This window comes from Gossypium raimondii, chromosome 3 (genome assembly GCF_025698545.1).
Source record: "Gossypium raimondii isolate GPD5lz chromosome 3, ASM2569854v1, whole genome shotgun sequence".
Taxonomy (NCBI): Eukaryota; Viridiplantae; Streptophyta; class Magnoliopsida; order Malvales; family Malvaceae; genus Gossypium; species Gossypium raimondii.
In genome coordinates, this window is record NC_068567.1 from 55,019,348 (window position 1) to 55,040,855 (window position 21,508).

At 35.2% G+C, this 21,508-nt stretch overlaps 1 protein-coding gene across 1 annotated transcript; it reads left to right on the plus strand.

Annotated features, from left to right (window-relative positions):
• Window positions 1-18,538: 18,538 nt before the first annotated feature.
• Window positions 18,539-21,122, plus strand: LOC105794765 (pentatricopeptide repeat-containing protein At2g13600). Its single transcript, XM_012624071.2, has 2 exons — window positions 18,539-18,602; window positions 18,765-21,122. Exon 2 carries the CDS (start codon window positions 18,848-18,850, stop codon window positions 20,924-20,926), a length of 2,079 nt encoding a protein of 692 aa, XP_012479525.1. The 5' UTR covers window positions 18,539-18,602; window positions 18,765-18,847; the 3' UTR covers window positions 20,927-21,122.
• The last annotated feature ends 386 nt before the right edge of the window (window positions 21,123-21,508 follow it).

Here is a 21,508-nt window from a genome sequence, read left to right on the forward strand (position 1 = left end):
GGCAATCTAGCATAATCATAATAAGCTTTATCATGATGGTGTACGAGAGTCAGTTACTGAAGTTGTGGGATTTATTAAGGCCTACTATGCAGAGACAAATGTTGAGAGGGAGAGATTAAAGAACTCATGTGACGTTGGACATTTAGTTTGGGAACCACCAGTTAATGACACCATAAAAATCAACTTTGACTCTTCCTTTAATCAAATAACAAAATGTTCTATCTCAGGGATCATAGCGTGAAACAAAGAAGGTCTAATAATGGCAGCGTGTACCTACCCACGGGAAAATATTGCAGATCCAGTGATGGCTGAGGCGAGGGCGTGTCTGCAAGCCGTTATTTTGGCTGAAGATATGGGGTTCCAGGAAGTTTGCATTGAAGGGATGAGTTAACCATAATACGTAAACTGAACTCTGTGGATGAAGATAGATCGTGTATTAGCAGCTTGATTAAAGAAATTAAGGGAAGAAGTTATAGATTTAAAAGAATGTGTTTCAAGCATATACCTAGGGAGGCCAACAAAGCGGCTCATACGATGGCGAAAGAAGGAGGGCGCTACGAGCATCCTTGATTTTGGATAGAGGAAGGGCGCTACGAGCATCCTTGATTTTGGATAGAGGAAGCGCCGCATGCAATGGAGATTTTGATAAATCATGAGAGAAGAAACAACATTCATGGTGGTTAGAGGGAAAGGCAGAGTCCGGGTCTGTGATGTTTTTGAGCCCGATGAACTCGCATTTCAGAAAGAGACTGTGATCTTAGTAAGATACGATCTTGGGAGAAAATATGTCTCTAGTACGGCTGATACAGAGGTTTCATGCTCAACAGAAGTAGAAGAAGGAAGGAGAAGGGTTGTTTAGATATTTTTTTCTTTTTTTGGCGTTTCAGGTGTCCTAGACACAGCTTTTATTTTGAGTTTTGTTTTTCAAGGCACCGTTTGGGTGGCCATTCATTTTTTGACTTTTCATTTTATTGTTTTTAAGTATGTAACAGGTGTTTCCTTCTCCTTTTATTTAATAGTATCAGCTGATCTCTTTTCAAAAAAAAAAGTAGGTCTTGCTTAATTTCGCTAACCTCAAGCACTCACAATCATTACCTATTACTCTTGATTTTAAGTCTACTTCACGTTATTTGCTTTTATTTATTTTAACTTATATTAGGATATTCTAAAAAAATTATTTTTTAAGTACTAATAAAATAATAACATCTCATTAGTTTTTAAAGACATAAAATTAGTATTATGCACTCATCCATATTTAATATTTTCACTAATCTCATTTATTTAAGGTTAAACTACACCGCAGGTCACCCAACTACGGCCTGTTTCTTTTTTGGTTACCTAATTATGAATTTTTTTTAATTGGTCACTCAATTTTGGGTTTATTTCTCTTTTGGTTACCCAACTATGATTTTTTTTTTTTAAAAATTGGTCATCCAAATAATTGAGATTGTTTTTTCTTTTGTCCATTTTCGTTAAGTGCTTTTAAGAGTGTAACCGCAAGGTGATGTGATAATTAAAAATTTTGTATAATAACAAATTTAGTCTTCAACTTTTACATATTATATATATTTAGACATAATTTTAAAAATAACCTTCAAAATTTATAAATGGTTTGATTCTAATTCTAAAATTTCAAAGAAATATATAAAAATACATAAATATTTTAAATAATATATAATAATAAATTTTAAAATATATAAAAATAATTTTATTAATATTGAATAAAATAAAATAAAAATACCCTACCCTCTCCACTAAGAAAAAACCCACCAAAAACTTAGTAAGTTGTTTGATGTTTTTGGGCAAGTTCTCAATATTGTAACCATTTAAATGTAATTGTTAGCGAATTTTGAGTTTGTCAAATATAGAAATGATTCAAAATCAATTAACTAAGATTTTTTTTTTTTGAGAATTATTTCTGCGGAAGATGAAAATCATGAGGAATAAGTTAACAACACGGTAAGTTGTAATCATACTTTTCGCTAAATAATGATAGCATAGGTGGAAAGCCGTCTTTATACCAATTCTCAATCAATTGAATTTGAGAAAATACTAAATATGAAGATAAGTGTATAATACTAATTTTATGCCTTTATAAATTAACGAAGTGTCATTATTTTATTGATATTTAAAAACTAAAATTTTAAAATCATACCTTTGTAGTAATAATAAACAATTAATTTACTACTCAATCCAGTTAATTAAGTAGTACGCCAATAAAAATCGCATTTCCTTAAATCTTTGATATTTTCTTCACAGGGTGTTTAGCTTCTCTAGGGTTCAGTACTTAGTCATGCACTTTTTGAAAAATTCAAAGTTGCACCTCTTTTATAATCTTTTTTTCCTAAAGGTGTAGCCATCGATGGATCTAGTTTTTGACATTTTGTCGTTGATCAATTGCAAAATATTATTTATTTCTAAAGGTATAGGAAAGACTTTAATTATGTAATTCATTAGAGTTTATTTTTCTTTTAAGGAAACAAAAAACAACATTTCCAAAAATCCCAATTGCTTAGTTAAATCCAATGAAGAATCATTTAATCAATTCACTCACTTTATTTTATTTTCCTTTTCAATTAATAGATATGTAGATTTTTTTATTTCCATTAAAAAGAAAAAGAGTAAAGTTGAAACCAACAAAATTCTTCCACCCCTCTTTGTGTCTCTTAATGTTTCCTTCAACAATTTCAATATGAATTTACGATATAAAAATTCTTAATTTCAAAAAAAAAGTGTATAATAAAAAGTAAATTTCACTGCAAATTATGAATTGGAATGCTTGATCTCAATTTGCGGGTTTGTTTTGGTTATTGAACCAATTATCTAGACACACTTTGTAATATTTTTTTCCTAATAAAAGTTAAAGGTAAGTGATGGATAGATTTATTTTTACGGTAGATAATATAAATTATTGATATATATATATATATATATATATATGATGTACGGATTGATTGTAACACTCCAAAATATATAGGTTAGATGAAATAAATAACCAAGAAATGACCTAGGCCTAATGGTTAAGTAGGTACGGTTTTTGTTTCTTTTCCCTATTTCTTTGTAACGCCCAGCGTAATTTATTTCTGTTTCTATAAATATCTAACACAATATGTATTTGCTTTAGTGGTTAAGTGTTTTGGGTCTTTGTAAGAGGTCTTGGATTCAATTCCCACTTTTGGCAATTTTTGTTATTTTTGACCCAAGCCTTACCCTTGTTGAGTGGGCTTTTATAGAATTGTTTGTTAATCCATATCAGAATGACTCTGCTTGTAACGACCCGTTTTTAGTGAAATCAGAACAGTGATTTCAGGACCACAAATCTAAGGTCGTAAAATTCATTTTAATATTATTTTAATATCTACAGCATGTTAGAATTATGGTATAAAAATTTCGTTAAGAAATTTTACCGGTTGTATGCCCAATTTGTGAAAAAGGACTAATCGCATAAAATGCAAAAGTTGTGTTCTATTAGCTAAAGATATTAAATAACTATAGAATTTTAAAGTGGAGGTCTTTACATGGTAATTAGACCATTAATTGAGTTAGTGGATCTGCATGGCTTGGTAATTATGAAATTTTTAAAGTCGGGTAAGGGTAAAATGGTAATTAAGTAATTAAAGGTTAAATTAATTAAAGAAAAGCTATCATCTTCCCCATTTTTCTTCACCATAGTCGAAATCTACCCTAGAAGAGGAGAAGAGATTTTGTTCAAGCTTTTCCTTTGCATGTAAGTGAAAGCCTATCCCGTTTTTAATTAATTTTATATTTTCAGGATCGTTATAGCTTAACCTAGCTAACTAGGGGACTAATTTGCAAAATGGTTGAAAGTATAGGGTATTTCCATGAGAGCATTTTAGTTGTTTGTGAAGTTTAATGGAAGAAAATGAATCATTGCTGTGAGTTAAACACTTTTTGTTGAGTGATTTTTTTATGAAATTGTAAATTAGGGGTTAAATTGTGAAATATGAAAATTGTATGGTAAATGTGTGAAATTCTGAAATGTATGGACTGCTATGAGTATTTATAATAGTCGGATAGGCTTAGGTGTGAATGAAATTGCATGAATTTCATTTTACGAGCCTAGGGACTAAATTGTAAAGAAGTTAAAAGTATAGGGGCAAAATAATAATTTTGTCATAACATGATTTTTGAATTAAGTTGAACGTATTGAGAATTAAATTAGTTAAATTTGATTATTTAGATTAAGAAAAGCTACGTTCGGAATTAGATCGAGGCAAAGATAAAGTAGTGGATTGATCGGTCAATTTTCTTTATACTAATTCGAGGTAAGTTCGTATGTTAATAAGAATTAAACTATATGTGTTTTAAATGCTTAATTATTATAATTGTAATGATATGACTCTACGGAAATACTCGACAAAGATTCGACGACTTATGGATTGGATCCCGGTTGAACCTTAGAAATAGATAGGATACAAATGACATGTCATTAGGGGTTACCGTATTTTGGGTGTTGGTCTCGTATGTCCTACCGGTGGCTGAGTTTTTGGCACGTGTTATGGTTACTTTACAGCTTGTGTGAGCAGCACCATGTAGCTACGTCTTGACTGACAGCTTGTGTAAACAGACCCAGTAATGGCTTGAAAGTGAGCATTTATATGAGATATGAGATAGAGGTGGTTTCGACCACGTATTGGCACTTAGTGTGCGAGATACCCGAGTATCTTATAGTATTCCAAATGGTTCAACGGGCACAATGATGATTTGAGGTTACATGAGTTCGATTCGAACTAGTACAGGTATTTATGTGAAATACAATAAGTGATTTATATTTGATATATAAATACATGGCTAGCATGATTGTGGTTGTGTGATAGGCTTTGGGCCAAATTAAGTTGCATCTATGCTTTTATTTTTGTTTACCTAAATTGTGGATGATTTGATAAGTTGTATTTATTAGTCATACGAACTTACTAAGCTTAATTGCTTACTCTATTTTAATTTTCGTGTTTTATATTGATCTGGAAGCTCGCTCAGTTTGGAAGTTGTCGGAGATAGCGTCACACTATCAAACTCTTATTTTGGTATTTTGGACTTTATATTTTGGGTTAAATGGCATGTATAGGTATTTTAGCTAATGTGGCTTATATGTTTTGTTGTGTATTTAGCCAATTGATTTGGCTTGAAAATGGTATATATGTTGATATGTAAAAAGAAGTATATGACCTTATGATATGTGGTGTATAGTTGCTATATGAATGTCTCGCTTGTGAGATTGTGTGTTAGCACTAAATGATTGTGTTTTAGATATATATGTATGCTAAGTTTTAGGTACAATGTCTCATATATGTGATTGACCATTTAGGTAGACTTTGGATGTACATTTGGTATGTTTAAAAGTGGTCATATAAATGTGCTTATGGATATCATGTTGTATGTGTGGATAGTACATGATATAAACTTGATATTGGTTGGTTTTGAGTGCTTATTTATGCCATGGTTATGTGCAAATTGATATGTATACATTGGTACCAATGTGGGTGAGGAATATGGCTTGGAAAATAACCTATTTTTGTCCATATGGGCAGAGCACGGGCATATGTCTCAGCCATGTGTGACACATGGCCAGGTGACGCAGCCGTGTGTCCCCTAATACTTTTATAGGAATCAAGTCAGTAGCTTCACACGGCCTAGCACACAGGCGTGTGGCACAAGTCAGCATACCCTCTAGTTTTCACACGGCCTGACACACAGGTGTGTGAGGCCATTTTGAAGGGTACACGACCTGGCACACGGGCATGTGGTTTGCCGTGTGACCCAGGTCAATGAGTTACATGGGGTCAGACACGGGCTGAGACAGGGCCATGTGTCTCTATTTTGAATGCCCACACGGCCTGAGATACTGGCGTGTCTCTTGGCCGTTTGAGACACACGGCCTGCCACACGGGCGTGTGTCCCCTATACTTTGAAAAGTTTCAATATTTTTCTAAAAATTTATTAAGTACTCGATTTAATCTCGAACCCCTTTTAATGTCTATTTGGGGCCTGGAGGGCTCGCATTAAGGACTGTATGAATGTATTTGAATGATTTTAGATTTGATTGATAATTGACTATAAAATGTATGATTGTTTAAGTTGTAAGTTTGGTAATGCTTTGTAAACCTGTTTGGCGTCGAATACGGGTTAGGGGTGTTACACTGCTGGTTCGAGTGGTAAGGGAGTTAGAGTGTTGGATGTCCTGTGTTCGAATCCCTATGCAAGCGTGGAAGTTTAATCTTTGCTCGGTTATGTGATAGAGTTTCAGTAGAGTTGGAATCCTGAGGTGCTTAAGAGTTAGAGGGTTACTAGGGGAGTGGGAAAAAAGCTGGGGATTTGTCATATATGTTTTAATTTTTTTATTTTCCAAAAACCTCTCCATCTTTTTGATGTTCCTATTCCTTTCTCTGTAAAAAAAATATTGTTCTCTCTTGGTTTCCCAATCCTGCCAATCACCCATTAACTCTTATTATTACTTTTGGAATTTCGTTGCTCCTTGCTTGGTTAAGGTAAGTAGGGTTGCGTCTGTAGGAGTTTTCATTTTCTATAAGGAGGGTTATTTCCTTCTGTGATGAGTTGGTGTAAATGTGAAATCTGATTTTTCGACGATTATTTAAGTGTAGAAAAAGGCGTTGAACTATGAGTTTCGCTCCATTTGTTTGAACTATGCTAGCGGTGGTTTTCGTCGTCAGTAAGTCGAGTTTTTATCCAATTGTTATTGACAAATTCATAATTTAGCCGTTAAATCGATGTTTTGTATGTTGTTTTTTAGGTTTTAGAGGCCTCGGGATTACTGTAGCCTTTAAAACAAACCAAGTGTGTACCCAAAACGCAAAAAATTAAGTTTCAACGAAAGCTAAAAAACCTTACTGTCAATGCCACACGGGCGTGTGCCTCGCCATGTGGTTGGCCGTGTGTGAAACACGGCCGTGTGGTTGATGAGGGCATAGCCGTGCGCAAGACACGATCGTGTAGTGGTGTGAGTGTGGTCATGTAGGTCATACGGGCTAGGCTAAGTTGGGCATGTGGGCCCACACAAGCGTGTGGGTTTTGGACCAAGCCATGTGGGACACACAGGAAGGCTAATCTGGGCGTATGGGCCCACACGGGTAAGCCACATGGGCATGTGGGCTCATAATTCTAAAATTTTCCTTAAGGTCGCACGGGTCGTTCTGATCGACTGTGGGCCTAGCGTACAGTCAGTAAGGTCTAGCCAAACCCTAGATTATGTGATCTGTTTTTCTGATCATATACTTTGAGTAGGAAATTGTTATGCATGTCAGATTACTTCTGTTTTAATTATATTTGAAATCTATATGCGAGCATGTTAAGCATGATAATTTTGTATCTGTAATCTGTAATTATGTTTGGGGTAAGAATTGTATATGTGAAGGAAGAGTTCTGTATGGTGACCTTCGCCTATATTCTGGCTGCTTGGCTACACTTTATCTGATGTGTCGTAATGGCACGATATGGTGTGTAGGGATGGGTGAGTGTTTTTAACCTCACATGGTGTAATGGGATGGTCGAAATTAGTGTGTAGAGAATGGGGTAGGATTCTGTATATCTGATCTGTATATCTAATTATGTTATTTGTATCTAAAATGGACATGATTCTGAATCTGTATCTGACTCTATATGAGATTTATGTATGTTTGCATGTCTATTTCTGTTGGGTTACACACTGAGTTTACGTAAACTCACTTATATTTGTTTGTTCCGTTCAGGTAATCCATAGACTTAGGCGGATCGGAGCGGCGGAGTCTTGCGGTGACCACTAGTCTATGAATTGACTTTAAGAAAATGTCTTATTTATTGAAGAATTATTTCTGAGAGTTTTGTATTAATTAGACTCTTCGAACTATTTAGTTTAATTTTTGGGATTTGGATTTTTCGTTTAATAATTAATTTTCAACAATTTTTTGAAAACATGGTTTTCACTTAAACAAAGGTTTTCTCAAAATACGAATAGGATTTTCAAATATAACAATTTCATGACTTTTGCTGTAAGTTACGTGTTGGCAAATAAATGAATTAAATAACACTTTCGATAATAGATTTAAACTAATATAAATTATAAAGCTTGAATGATTTGACAAAACGATTTAGTTTTCAAAACCCTTCTTTGTGACACCTCCGGATTTGACCATAATGTCTAGGCTGGGTTTGGGGTGTTACATTTAGTGGTATCAGAGCCAGGTTGTAAAACTCGAGTTGTGAAATTTTGAGATCCAAATTTGTGTTTCAAAAAGAACTGATTGTCAAATAATTTGGATAATTTCAAAAAAAATATTTGGTACACCGAGTTTCTGGCCCCGATCTTGTAAGTATTTTTGAACTTAAATAGTATATTCTAAGAACACTATAGATAGTACTTTCTAAAACTGTACTGAAATAGTTAGAGACTGAAACCTCTGAAAACATCTCTAAACTTTTGATAATTTATGCATAAAATATCTGCAAGAAAATAATGGAACTAATACATAAAATTTTATAATGTAGACAAATTTAAATTTACGATGAGCGCTCGTGGAACTCGGGGTCGTGGTATTCGTAGGCACGGTAGAGGCCGCAATGGGGCTTGAGCTGAGTTTTCCTCTCTGGGCAGTATGCCAAATGTAGACACAAGTGAGACACCAATTTCACCTACTACTAGGACTGGGTCTCAAAGTCGTTCGGCTGGGTACAATGCATTGTGTCAAGCCATGTTGAGGGTGTTGGAGAGGGTCATTGGACTCCATTTTGGATCTAGGGGCCGTGGGTCGGTAATTGAACTACTCCGGTTCAATGGAGCTGAGTTGATTAGGGTTGCCACTGGAGTCACCCCTATTGTGGCTGAGTATTGGTTGGAGGACACCGAGAGGATTATGAATGATATAGACTGTGCTCCTGAACAAAAACTTAAGGGTGCAGTCTCTTTGTTTCGCGATGAGGCATATTAGTGGTGGTTATCGGTTGAGGAGGGTACTCAGTCTGATCGTTTGAATTGAGATTTTTCAAGACTACTTTTTAGGGGAAATATGTGGGTGCGAACTACGTTGATACTCGTAGACGTGAGTTCATGAATCTCACGTAGACGTAGGGTGATAGATCAATGGCCGAATATGAGGCTGAGTTTCTGAGGTTGAGCCGCTATGCTCGAGGCATGGTGGCGTCTGAGTATGAGATGTGTGTTTGCTTTAAGGACGGTCTGAGGGATAGTTTGAGGGTTCTGATTGCCCCGCAGAAGGAGCACGAGTTTTCTGTTCTTATGGATAAGGCGAAGATAGCCGAGGAAGTTAAGCGTATGGTGTGCTACAATAGGGACCGAGAGAGAGGCAAAAGTAAAAGGGATTCGAAGCCCTGTAGTTCTATTTAGAGGCCTAAGAAATGGGTCAGACCTAATAGGTCGATTAGAGTAAGGGTTCCTATTGCTTCTACCAGGATTCAGCCATGGAATAATTGTGGTAGGTGCCATCCGGGCGAGTGTTAGAGGATGATAGGGGCTTTTCAGAGGTGTGAGTCTTTGGAGCATCGGATTCGAAAGTGTCCACAACGGGCTGATCAGATGGAAGCTCTGGGATTGAGTTCTGTGCAGTCTCAAAAGGCAGTTCAGCAACCACCTAGGGGCTATGGATCGGCTAGGGGTGGTAATGGTATGGGTCGAAGGCAGAGAGCACTGGGCAGATGTGCTAATCAGACGGAGGTGAGCCAATTTACACTGGTTTTTGCTGCTCGATGCCGAGAGGATAGAGATGCACCTAATGTCATAACCGGTACATTTTTTTATTTTTGATGTATCTTATATTACTCTGAAAGACAGGTTCTACACACTCCTATATAGCTAGTACTATTTCTAAAAACCTCAGGATTTCTGTTGGGAGAAATTCTAGTAAGATTATTGTACTGAATCCATTGGGGCAGTCTGTTCAAGTTAATAAAATTTATAGAAATGTTCCGTTAAAAGCGTAAGGGGCCGTATTTTTGGCAAATCTGATAGAGCTTTCGTTTAGGGAGTTTGACATGATTCTGGGTATGGACTAGTTAGTTGAGCATCGAGTTAGTTTGGATTGCGCGACTAATAGGATCATTCTGAGGACCGAGGATGATAAGAAGGTGGTTGTGATCGATGAGTGCCGAGATTATCTATCCAATGTGATATATGCTCTTATCGTTGAGAAACTGGTTCGGAAAGGGTGTGAGGCGTATATGAATTTTGCCAGTGTTTCAGTTTCTAAGGACTCTTCTGTCGGGGATATCAGAACAGTGAAGGAATTTCTAAATGTCTTTTCTAAAGAGTTACCGGGTTTACCTCTGAGTCGAGAAGTTGAGTGTGGCATTGAGCTTCTACCGGGTATAGCTCCGGTGTCCATCGTTTCCTACCGAATGGCACCAAATGAGCTTATAGAACTTAAGGCTCAACTTCAAGAGCTTTTGGATCGTGGTTTCATCTGTCTTAGTGTGTCTCTGTGGGAAGCACCGATTCTGTTTGTAAAGAATAAGGATAGGACCATAAGGATGTGTATTGATTATCAGTAATTGAATAAACTGACGATGAAGAATAAGTATCCACTTTCGAGGATCGACGATTTGTTTGATCAGTTCTGAGGGGCTTCTATGTTTTCAAAAATTGATCTCCGTTCTGGGTATCACCAGCTCAGATTTAAGGAAGTTGATGTACATAAGACTACACTTAGGACTCGTTATGGATATTACGAGTTCCTAGTTATGCCTTTTGGTCTGACGAATGCTCCGGCTGCATTCTTTGATTTGATGAACTGAATCTTTCAGCCAGATTTAGATAAGTTCATCATAGTTTTTATAAATGATATTCTAGTTTACTCTAAGACTGATGATGAACATGATGAGCATATTAGATTAGTACTTCAAATGCTCCGAGAGAAACAACTCTACGCTAAGTTGAACAAGTGCAAGTTCTGGTTGCGAGAGGTAACTTTTTTGGGGCACATGGTTTCTGCTAAGGGGATCGAGTTGATCCTAGAAAGATTGAGACTGTGTTGCATTGGAAGCAGCCTAAGAATGTATCTGAGATCCGTAGTTTTCTGGGTCTTACAGAATATTATGGACGGTTTATCGAGGGGTTTTCTCTGATTGCAGCACATTTGACTAAGCTTCTGCGCAAGGGTGTTCTTTTCATTTAGACTGATGCGTAACAATCAAGCTTCGAGAAGCTCAAGTCTATTTTGACTCCAGCTCCTATTTTGATACAGCATGAATTTGGTAATGAGTTTGTGGTCTATAGTAATGCATCGCACGTTAGTTTGTGATGTATACTGATATAAGATGGTAAGGTTGTGGCTTATACGTCCTATCAGCTTAAGACACATGAAGAGAATTATCTGACACATGATCTCGAGTTAGCTGCTGTGGTTTTTACGTTAAAGGTTTGGAGGCATTATCTATATGGTGAAAGGTGTATCACTTACACTGATCACAAGAGCCTCAAGTACCTCATCTCTTAGAAGGTGTTGAACCTTAGACAGCGTCAGTAGATTGAGCTGCTCAAAAATTATGACTGCAGGATAGAGTATTATCCTAGTAAGGCCAATGTGGTGGCCGATGCTCTCAGTCGTAGACCGGTGACTGATTTGAAAGGCGAAGTTTGCTCGTTTTAGTCTGTTTGATGATGGAGGTCTGTTAGCCGAGTGGCAAGTTAAGCCAACTTGGATTGATCAGATTCGAGAGAAATAGTTAGGGGATGAATATTTGGTTTAGCGATTTCGTCAGATTGAGAGTGGCAGTACTTCTGATTTTGGGTTGAATAGTATGGGGTTCTGTGTTTTCGAAGATGGGTTTGTGTACCAAACGATTCTGATATGAGGCAGTCGATTCTGAGGGAGGCGCATAATAGCCTTTATGCTACGCATCCCGGTGGTAATAAGACGTATCGAAATCACCGTGAGTTATACTGGTGGCCGGGTTTAAGCGTGAGGTTACGAATTTCGTTGCTCGTTGTCTGACATGCCAACAAGTTAAGGCTGAGCACCAGTTGCCTTCGATTTTGCTGCAACCTATTAAAATTCTTTTATGGAAGTGGAAACGAGTAACGATAGACTTCATTAATGGGTTGCCCTTGACACCCACTGAGAAGGATTCTGTTTGGGTTATCGTGGATCGATTGACCAAGTTCGCTCATTTTACTCCGATTTGGATAGAATACTCTTTGCAGAAGTTAGCGAAGTTCTATGTCTCCGAGATTGTAAGACTGCATGGGGTTCCTGTTTCAATAATTTCTGATAGAGATCCTCGGTTCACTTCTCGATTCTGAAAGAAATTGCACGAGGCTCTGGGTTCAAGATTGGACTTCAGTACTGCATTCCATCCTCAAACCGATGGTCAATCTGAGAGGATGATTCAGATACTGAAAGATATGCTTCGTAGTTGTGTGATAGATTTTCGAGGTAGTTGGGAGGATTATTTGCCGCTAGCTAAGTTCGCCTACAATAAAAGTTTCCAGTCTAGCATTCAGATGGCACATTACGAGGCTTTATATGGTTGTAAGTATCGTACTCCGCTATGTTGGACTAAGTTGGGTGAGCATTAGGTTTTGGGTCCAAAGTTAGTTTCTAAGACCGAAGATAAGGTTAGACTAATTCCGGATCATCTGAAGGCGGCTTCTGATAGGCAGAAGTCTTATGTAGATCTGAAAAGGAGAGATATTGAGTACTCTGTGGGTGACTTCATTTTTCTTAAGGTTTCTCTGTGGAAGAAAGTTCTGAGGTTTGATCGTAATGGCAAGTTTAGCGCTAGGTTTTTTGGGCCATTTCGGATTCTGAAGTGTGTGGGACTGGTCGCTTATCTGTTGGAGCTACCTCTAGAGTTAGACCGTATCCATAATATCTTTCACGTCTCGATGTTGAGACGGTATTGATCTAATCTATCTCATGTTGTCTATGTGGAGGAGATTGAAGTTAGACCAGATTTAACTTTTGAGAATGAGTCGGTTCAGATTTTGGATCGAGATATTAAGGTTCTGAGGAGAAAGTCTATACCGCTAGTGAAAGGTCTGTGGCGGAATCACGACACTTAGGAAGCCACGTGGGAACCTAAGGACTCAATTCATCAACAGTACCCTCATCTATTTGGATCAGGTAAATTTCGAGGTCGAAATCTCTTTTAAGGGGTAGAGTTGCAACGCCCCGTCTAATTTATTTCTATTTTTATAAATATCTAACACAAATGTGTATCTGCTTCAGTAGTTAAGTATTTTGGGTGTGTGTGAGAGGTCTTAGGTTCAATTCTCACTTTGGGTAATTTTTGTTATTTTTTATCCAAACCTTACCCTTGTTGAGTGGGCTTTTATAAAATTTTCTGTTAATTCATATCAGAATGAGTCTGCTGGTTCGAGTGGTAAGGGAGTTAGTGTGTTAAAAGTTAGTGGGTTACTAGGGAAGTGGGAGAAAATCTGGGGATTTGTCATATCTGTTTTTAAATTTTATTTTTTTTATTTTCCAAAAATATCTTCATCTTTTTTACGTTCCTATTCCTTTCTCTGCAAAAAAATTATGTTCTCTCTTGTTTTCCCCAATCCTGCCCATCACCCATTAACTCTTATAATTGATTTTGGAATTTCGTTACTCCTGGCTCTAAGGTAAGTAGGGTTACGTCTGTAGAAGTTTTCATTTTCTGTAAGGAGGGTTATTTCCTTCTGTGATGGGTTGGTGTAAATGTGAAATCTGATTTTTCGGGGATTATTTTGGTGTAGGAGAAGGTATTGAATTGTGAGTTTCGCTCCATTTGTTTGAACTGTGTTAGTGGTGGTTTTCGTCGTCAATAAGTAAAGTTTTTGTTAGATTGTTATTGACGAATTCGTAATTTAGCCACTAAATCGGTGTTTGGTATGCTGTTTCTTAGGTTTCGGAGGCCTCGAGATTACTATAGCATCTAAAACTAACTAGGTGTGTACCCAAAACGTAGAAAATTGAGTTTCGGCAAAAGCCGAAAAACCTCACCGTCGACGCCACACGAGCGTGTGCCTGGCCGCCGTGCGCAATACATGGTCGTGTGGTTGTGTGAGTGTGGTCGTGTGGGCCACACAAGCTAGGATAAGTTGGACATGTGGGCCACACGGGCGTGTAGGTTTTGGGCCAGGCTGTGTGGGCCACATGGGGAAGGCCAATCTGGGCGTATGGGCCCATACGGGTATGTGGGCCCATAATTCTAAAATTTTCCCTAGGGCCGCACGGGTCATTCCGATCGACTGTGGGCCTAACGTAAGGTCAGTAAGGGTTAACCAAACCCTAGGTTATGTGATCTATTTTTCTGATAGTATGCTCTGAGTAGGACACTGTTATGCATGTCTGATTACTTCTGCTTTAATTATATTTGATATCTGTATGTGAGCATGTTAAGTATGATAGTTCTGTACCTGTAATCTGTAATTATGTTTAGGGTGGAAATTGTATATGTGGAGGAAGTGTTCTGTATGGCGACCTTCTCCTATATTCTAGTAGTTTGGCTGTACTTTATCTGATATGTGTCGTAATGGCACGATATGGTGTGTAGGGGTGGGTAGGTGTTTTTAACTCCACATTGTGTGATGGGATGGTTGAAGTTGGTGTGTAGAGGATGGGGGTAGGATTCTGTATATCTGATCTCTATATCTGATTCTGTTATCTATATCTGAAATGGACATGAGTCTGAATTTATATCTGACTATATATGAGATTTCTGTATGTTTGTTTGTCTATTTTTGTTGGGTTACACACTGAGTTAACGTAAACTCACTTCTGTTTGTCTATTCCGTTCAGGTAATCCGCAGACTTAGGCGGATCGGAGCGGCGGATCTTGCGATGACCACTAGTCTATGAAGGCACTTTAAGTAAGGGTCTTATTTATTTAAGAATTATTTCTGGGATTTTTGTATTAATTGGACTCTCCGGACTGTTTGGTTTAATTTTTGGGATTTGAATTTTTAGTTTAATACTTAATTTGCAATGGTTTTCTAAAAACATGGTTTGTACTAAAGCAAAGGTTTTCTGAAAATACAAACTGGATTTTAAAATATAACGATTTTACGACTTTCGCTGTAAATTACGTGTTGGCAAATAAATGAATTAAATAACACTTTCGATAATAGATTTAAACGAATATAAATTATAAAGCTTGAATGATTTGACGAAACGACTCAATTTTCAAAACCCTTCTTTGTGACACCTCTGAATTCTACCATAACGTCTAGGCCGGGTTTGGGGTGTTACATTCTTCTTCCTTTCTTTCTCATCATCTTTTTTACACAATATTTGCTATATCACAAACAATAATAGTAGAGTAGTACATAATATATTAATTATTATCATTTATTATTGTTTATTATACAAGTTGAAATATAATTTAAGTCCCTATACTTTTTCTACACTTGAAAGTTAGCCCTCTTACTATTGATGTATATGCATCAATGATTAAATATTATAATATCATGTAATATTATATTTTTATTATAATCTATACTATAATAATTGTTATATATAATAATACTACATTATATATTAATTATTATTATATATTAGGCTTATATGTAAAAAAACCCTTAAGAAAATACAAAAAAAATCAATTAAGCCTCTGTATTAAATTCGCATCCAATTAAGCCCCTGTCATTAACCAAAATAATCAATTAAGCCCTTCTATTAATGATTTTCATCATTAACCATGTTGACCATTAAAATAAATTGATGAGCCGATCAGATGGTGACACATGGCAACTTCTTGTTTAATCTAATATTTTTCTCATAAAATGATTAAAATCAGAAAAAATTATAAAAATTATAAAAATAAAAAAAATAATATAAATAATATTAAATATTAAAACCTTTAAAACCATTAAAATTTATATGAACTTATTAAAATTATAAAAAAATATAAAACTTATAAATATTATAAAAATATAAAAAATCTAATAAATTATAAAAATAATAAAATTATTTAAAATATTTAAAATTTAAAAAGTATTAGAATTATTAAAAAATTAAAAATTAAAATTTATATAGACTTATAAAAATTATAAAAAAATCATAAAAACTTGAACTAGACCGGTTAGCCCGAAATTGACAACGATACTGGTCCAAAGAAAGCCATTAGACCGGCTGATCTGGGAACCCGACGATAGAACCAATTTTTTATTTTTTAATATTTTATCAAACCAAAATTTTTTTTATCCAACTATTAGCATATGTCATAATGAAATATTCTAATCAAGGTTTTCAGAACCGAACCAGTGGTCGAACTAATCAGGCCACTAGTTTGCCTGTTTGACTGATCCGTCCAATTCAATTAAATTAAAAATAAAAAATAAAAAATATTAAAAAATTGGTTCAACTGTCTAGTTCTCAATAATGGTTTTTTCTGGATCGATACCCTTGTAAATTTTGGTCTAACCGGTCCAACCGACTGATTCAGTCCAGTCCAAGTTTTTATGATTTTTTTATAATTTTATATCAATTTAAATATTTTTATAGTATTTTAAATATGTTTTATTAATGTTATAGTTTTTTTAATAATTTATTAGAATTTTAATTTTTTTTATAATTTTATAAGTGTATATCAATTCTGATATATATTTAAATTTTTTAATATTTAATAATATTTAAATTTTTTATTTTTTATTATTTTTGAGAAAAATATTATATTAAACCAAAAGCTATCACGTGTCACCAACTGATTGGTCAACTTATTTATTTTAACGATCAACATGGTCAATGACGAAAACTGTTAACAGAGAGGTTTAATTGATTATTTTAGTTATTAATTGGGTGCGAATTTAATATAGGAGCTTAATTGATTTTTGCATTTTTAAGGGATTTTTTTCACATATAAGCCTATATATTATTGTTTGTTATTATACTGATTAAAAATGCTCTAAATCCTATATTTTAGTAAATTTGAAAGTTAGCTCTCTTACTATATTATATAATGCTATATCATATCATATAGTATATAATATATTAATAGTTTATATATATGTGCATAAAAGACTAAACATTATAATATCATGTACTATAACTATTATTATAATCTATATTATAATAATAGTTATATATAATAGTAGTACATTATATATTACTTATTATATATTATTGTTTATTATTATACTAGTTGGAATATTCTCTAAGTCTTTATATTTTTTACATTTGGAAGTTAGCCTCCTATTATATTATATAATGCTATATCATATCATATAGTATATAATATAGCAATAGTTATATATATATGCATTGATGATTAAACATTATAATATCATGTAGTATTATTATAATTTATATTATAATAGTTGTATATGTATTAATATGTTTAGTAATAGCTATATATTATAATATTATTTTATGTACTAGTAATATACTAATTTAATATATCGGTTTAAGGTTAAGTAATCGATTTCAAGAATAGTTATATAATATATTATTATATTATCATTAATGTTTAATTTATAGATTTTAATAATTATTAATTTTATATATTTATTATACATGTATAATTATAATATTAAAATATTTTATGTTAAATTAATGTTTTTAAAATTTATTCCATCTTATAATTTAACATAAAAATTATTACTAATTAATTTTTCCCATTAATCATATTTTGATATAAATATGCAAGGTTTATAAATACATTTAAAAAAAATTATCATTTATTTATATTTTAAATAATATCATAAAATTATATTAATTATTAATGTTTATTATGGTTGTTGATTTATAAAGTCAGACTTTCTCGAGCTTTGAATCGAATTTATCTCGAGCTCAGATATGTTACCGGTTCAAACATTATCAAATTCAGATGGTTTCAACTTAAGATTAGACCTGTTCATGGGTCGAGCCATCTGACCCGTCCCAAAGGCCTGCCCGAAATGTGGATGGGTTTGGGAAAAAATATAGGCCCGAAAACGGGCTTGTACAAAAAAAATAAGACTCAATTAAAAAAATGAGTGCGACCTCGGGTAAGGTATATTTTGACCAGACCCAGCCTGGCCCGACCTAAATTTACTAAAGTATAAAAAAATCTTTTTTTTTGTTTTTTTAATTTTTTTATTGTTTTCTCCTTATTTTGCTACCATTTTACTATTATGTTGCTACTATTTTGTTGTTATTGTTTGGATATTGTATAAAACTTGTTTTATAATTAATTTTGTTATTATTTTAGAGGCATTTGCTTGTTAAGTTGCATCTATCTTAATCTCATTTAAGTATACATATTTTTTAAAATTTATTTTCAATTTGTTGGGAAATATTTATTTTTGATATTTTTAGTATTTTTGATATATTATATATATTTAAAATTTATATAAAAAAATAATATAAAAATTTAATATAGGCGGGCTAGGCTGAGCTCCAATTTTAATATTTTTATCCGGGTCGAATTTAAACAAAAATTTAAACCAACTTTTTAGGCCGGGCATAAGCTTAATAAACGGGCTTAATTTTTATTTGGACCTAACCCAAGCCCAGTTCAAACTCATCCCAAACCAATCAACACCTCTAGTTAAGATGGTTAGGAACAGGATTAAGAGCTTCGCATGTTTTGTGAGCTCTGAAGCCCAACAACCGGTAGAATTTCTACCCAAAAAAGAAACACTGTTTAATCACATTTCAAAGGTCACTGCTGCTCAGGTATTAGAATCCGGCTCTCCACTTACTTCGCGTCTCGTTGTCGGAGAGTTGACTCGTTATTGTCATTGAAATCTTTTCCATAACTAGAAATTTTGAAAAAAAAAAAAAAACTATTGGCATCACTTCTATTTTCCTTCCATTACTGAGTTAGAAACATCTCAGTTTGCAGCCAAATGCTAAGGGAGATGCAAAAACCGTAGCAAAAGAGCAATGCCCACCAACTTTGTTTCTTCCAGGATAATGGAATGGCGAAACTTGGATTGCACAAACAAATTGTGGGTGATCTTTCACTGCCCGACTCTTCTCCTTTTGCTAAGCTTTTGGGTTCCTACATCCAATCCAAGTCTCTCCTTGATATACGTCGGTTACATGTTCGGATAATCAAATCTAATTTTGCGTCTGAGACTTATATCCTAAACAGGCTTATCGATGCCTACGGCAGATGTGGCTCCTTGGAGGATGCCGGGAAGGTGTTTAACAGAATGCCTCAAAGAAACATTTTTTCTTGGAACTCGGTCATATCTGTATTGACGAAATTGGGTTACGTTGATGAGGCAGCAGGGTTTTTTGATTCCATGCCTGAGCATGATCAGTGCTCTTGGAATTCCATCATTTCAGGGTTTGCTCAGCAAGATAGATTCGGAGAGGCTCTTTTCTATTTTGTTAGGATGCATAGAGAGGACTTTGTGCTTAACGAATACTCGTTTGGTAGTACTCTTAGCGCTTGTTCTGGGTTGAAAAACATTAAAATCGGTGCTCAAATCCATGCTTTAATCGCAAAAACTAGGTTCTTTTCCAATGTTTATATGGGCTCGGCTCTTGTTGATATGTATGGAAAATGTGGGAGTGTCAGCTGCGGCCAGAGAGCTTTCGATGATATGAGTGAGAGGAATAGAGTCTCTTGGAATAGTTTGATCACTTGTTATGAGCAAAATGGTCCAGCTAGTGCAGCTCTTCAGGTTTTCTTGAGGATGATGGATTGTGGAATTGAACCAGATGAACTCACATATGCCAGTGTGGTTAGTGCTTGCGCTAGCTTGTCGGCAATCAAGTCAGGCAAGCAGATTCATGCTCGTGTTGTGAAATGCAATAAATTGAGGGATGATCTTGTCCTGGGAAATGCATTGGTTGATATGTATGCAAAATGCAATAAAATCAATGAAGCTAGATGTATTTTTGATAGGATGCCAGTTAGGAATGTAGTGTCTGAAACCTCAATGGTAAGTGGGTATGCGAAGGTAGCCAGTGTGAGAACTGCGAGATTAATGTTTGCAAAGATGATGGAGAGGAACATAGTGTCTTGGAATGCGCTAATTGCCGGGTATACACAAAATGGGGAGAATGAAGAGGCTCTTAGACTTTTTCGTCTCTTAAAGAGAGAATCTGTTTGCCCAACACATTACACGTTTGGCAATCTACTGAATGCCTGTGCTAATCTCACTGATTTGCAGCTTGGAAGGCAGGCTCACACACATGTTTTGAAGCATGGTTTCCGCTTTCAGTTTGGAGAAGAATCTGATATTTTTGTTGGCAACTCTCTCATAGACATGTACATGAAATGTGGATCAGTTGAAGATGCTAACCTGGTTTTCAAAACTATGATGGAAAGGGATTGGGTATCATGGAATGCCATGATAGTAGGATATGCACAAAATGGTTATGGAAATAAGGCTCTTGAGCTGTTCAAGAACATGTTGGCATCTGGTGAGAAACCAGACCATGTCACTATGATTGGTGTTCTTTGTGCTTGTAGTCATGCTGGGTTAGTTGAAGAGGGGCGACATCATTTCTCATCTATGAGCAGGGAACATGGTTTAGTACCATTGAAGGACCACTATACATGCATGGTTGATTTACTTGGTCGAGCTGGTTGCCTCGATGAAGCAAAGAATCTAATAGAGACAATGCCAATGAAGCCTGACGCTGTTGTCTGGGGATCTCTGCTCGGTGCTTGTAAAGTACATCATAATATTAGGTTAGGAAAGTATGTAACAGAGAAGATATTAGAAATTGATCCTAGCAACTCCGGACCTTATGTTCTTCTCTCAAACATGTATGCCGAGCTTGGGAAATGGGGAGATGTTGTTAGAGTAAGGAAGTTGATGAGGAAACGGGGAGTAATCAAGCAACCTGGTTGTAGCTGGATTGAGGTACAGGGTCATGTAAGTGTTTTCATGGTGAAAGATAAAAAACATCCTCAGAGGAAGGCAATCTATTCAGTCTTGAATGCCCTCATTAAACAGATGAAACGAGCTGGGTATCTACCAGATGCTGGTGATGAAGAAGCTCACGAAGAGCTTGCCACTAGTGCGGCGGTTGGTTGATAGAATATATTCTTAATGATTATCGTCAAAATGGTTTTTATTCAAATTTTTGCATTCATTGCATTTTATTGGTTTAGTTTCTCTCCCATCTTCTGCTACTCCACTTGGTTTCATAGACGCCATGCTTCCTTGTATGATTGTTAAACTGTCAGAGAGAGTTAGACATTTTGTAATTCAAAATGTGAACAGTTCCCTATTATGAGTGCATCGTTCCCAAAATGTAGTAATCTTCGTACAATTGAAGGGCATTCAACGACACGACCTTAAGTGAGTGCATAAAATAGGACAAACTCAGCTCAATCTAATGCTTCCATGGGATATTACTCTAAAGAAGCAAACAAAACAAAGAACTAAATCACTTTTAGGCACAATTACCTTTGAAGACTTGCTTTAAGTTGTGGTGAGAACAAGCTATATTCTTGAAAGATTGACCATTTCTTATTAGTTAATGAACAACAAAAGTTATAATCTCCTAAAAAAGTTTCAACTATACTCCAGGTTTACATGTAATTAGTGATTGCTCGGATTAGCTATTGTGTTGAAACAAATGATTGACCCAAAAAATGTTGCAACAAATGCAAA

Excerpts from the sequence above, each read along its gene's own strand:
- LOC105794765 (XM_012624071.2), top strand. The coding sequence starts at position 18,848 with ATGGCGAAACTTGGATTGCACAAACAAATTGTGGGTGATCTTTCACTG.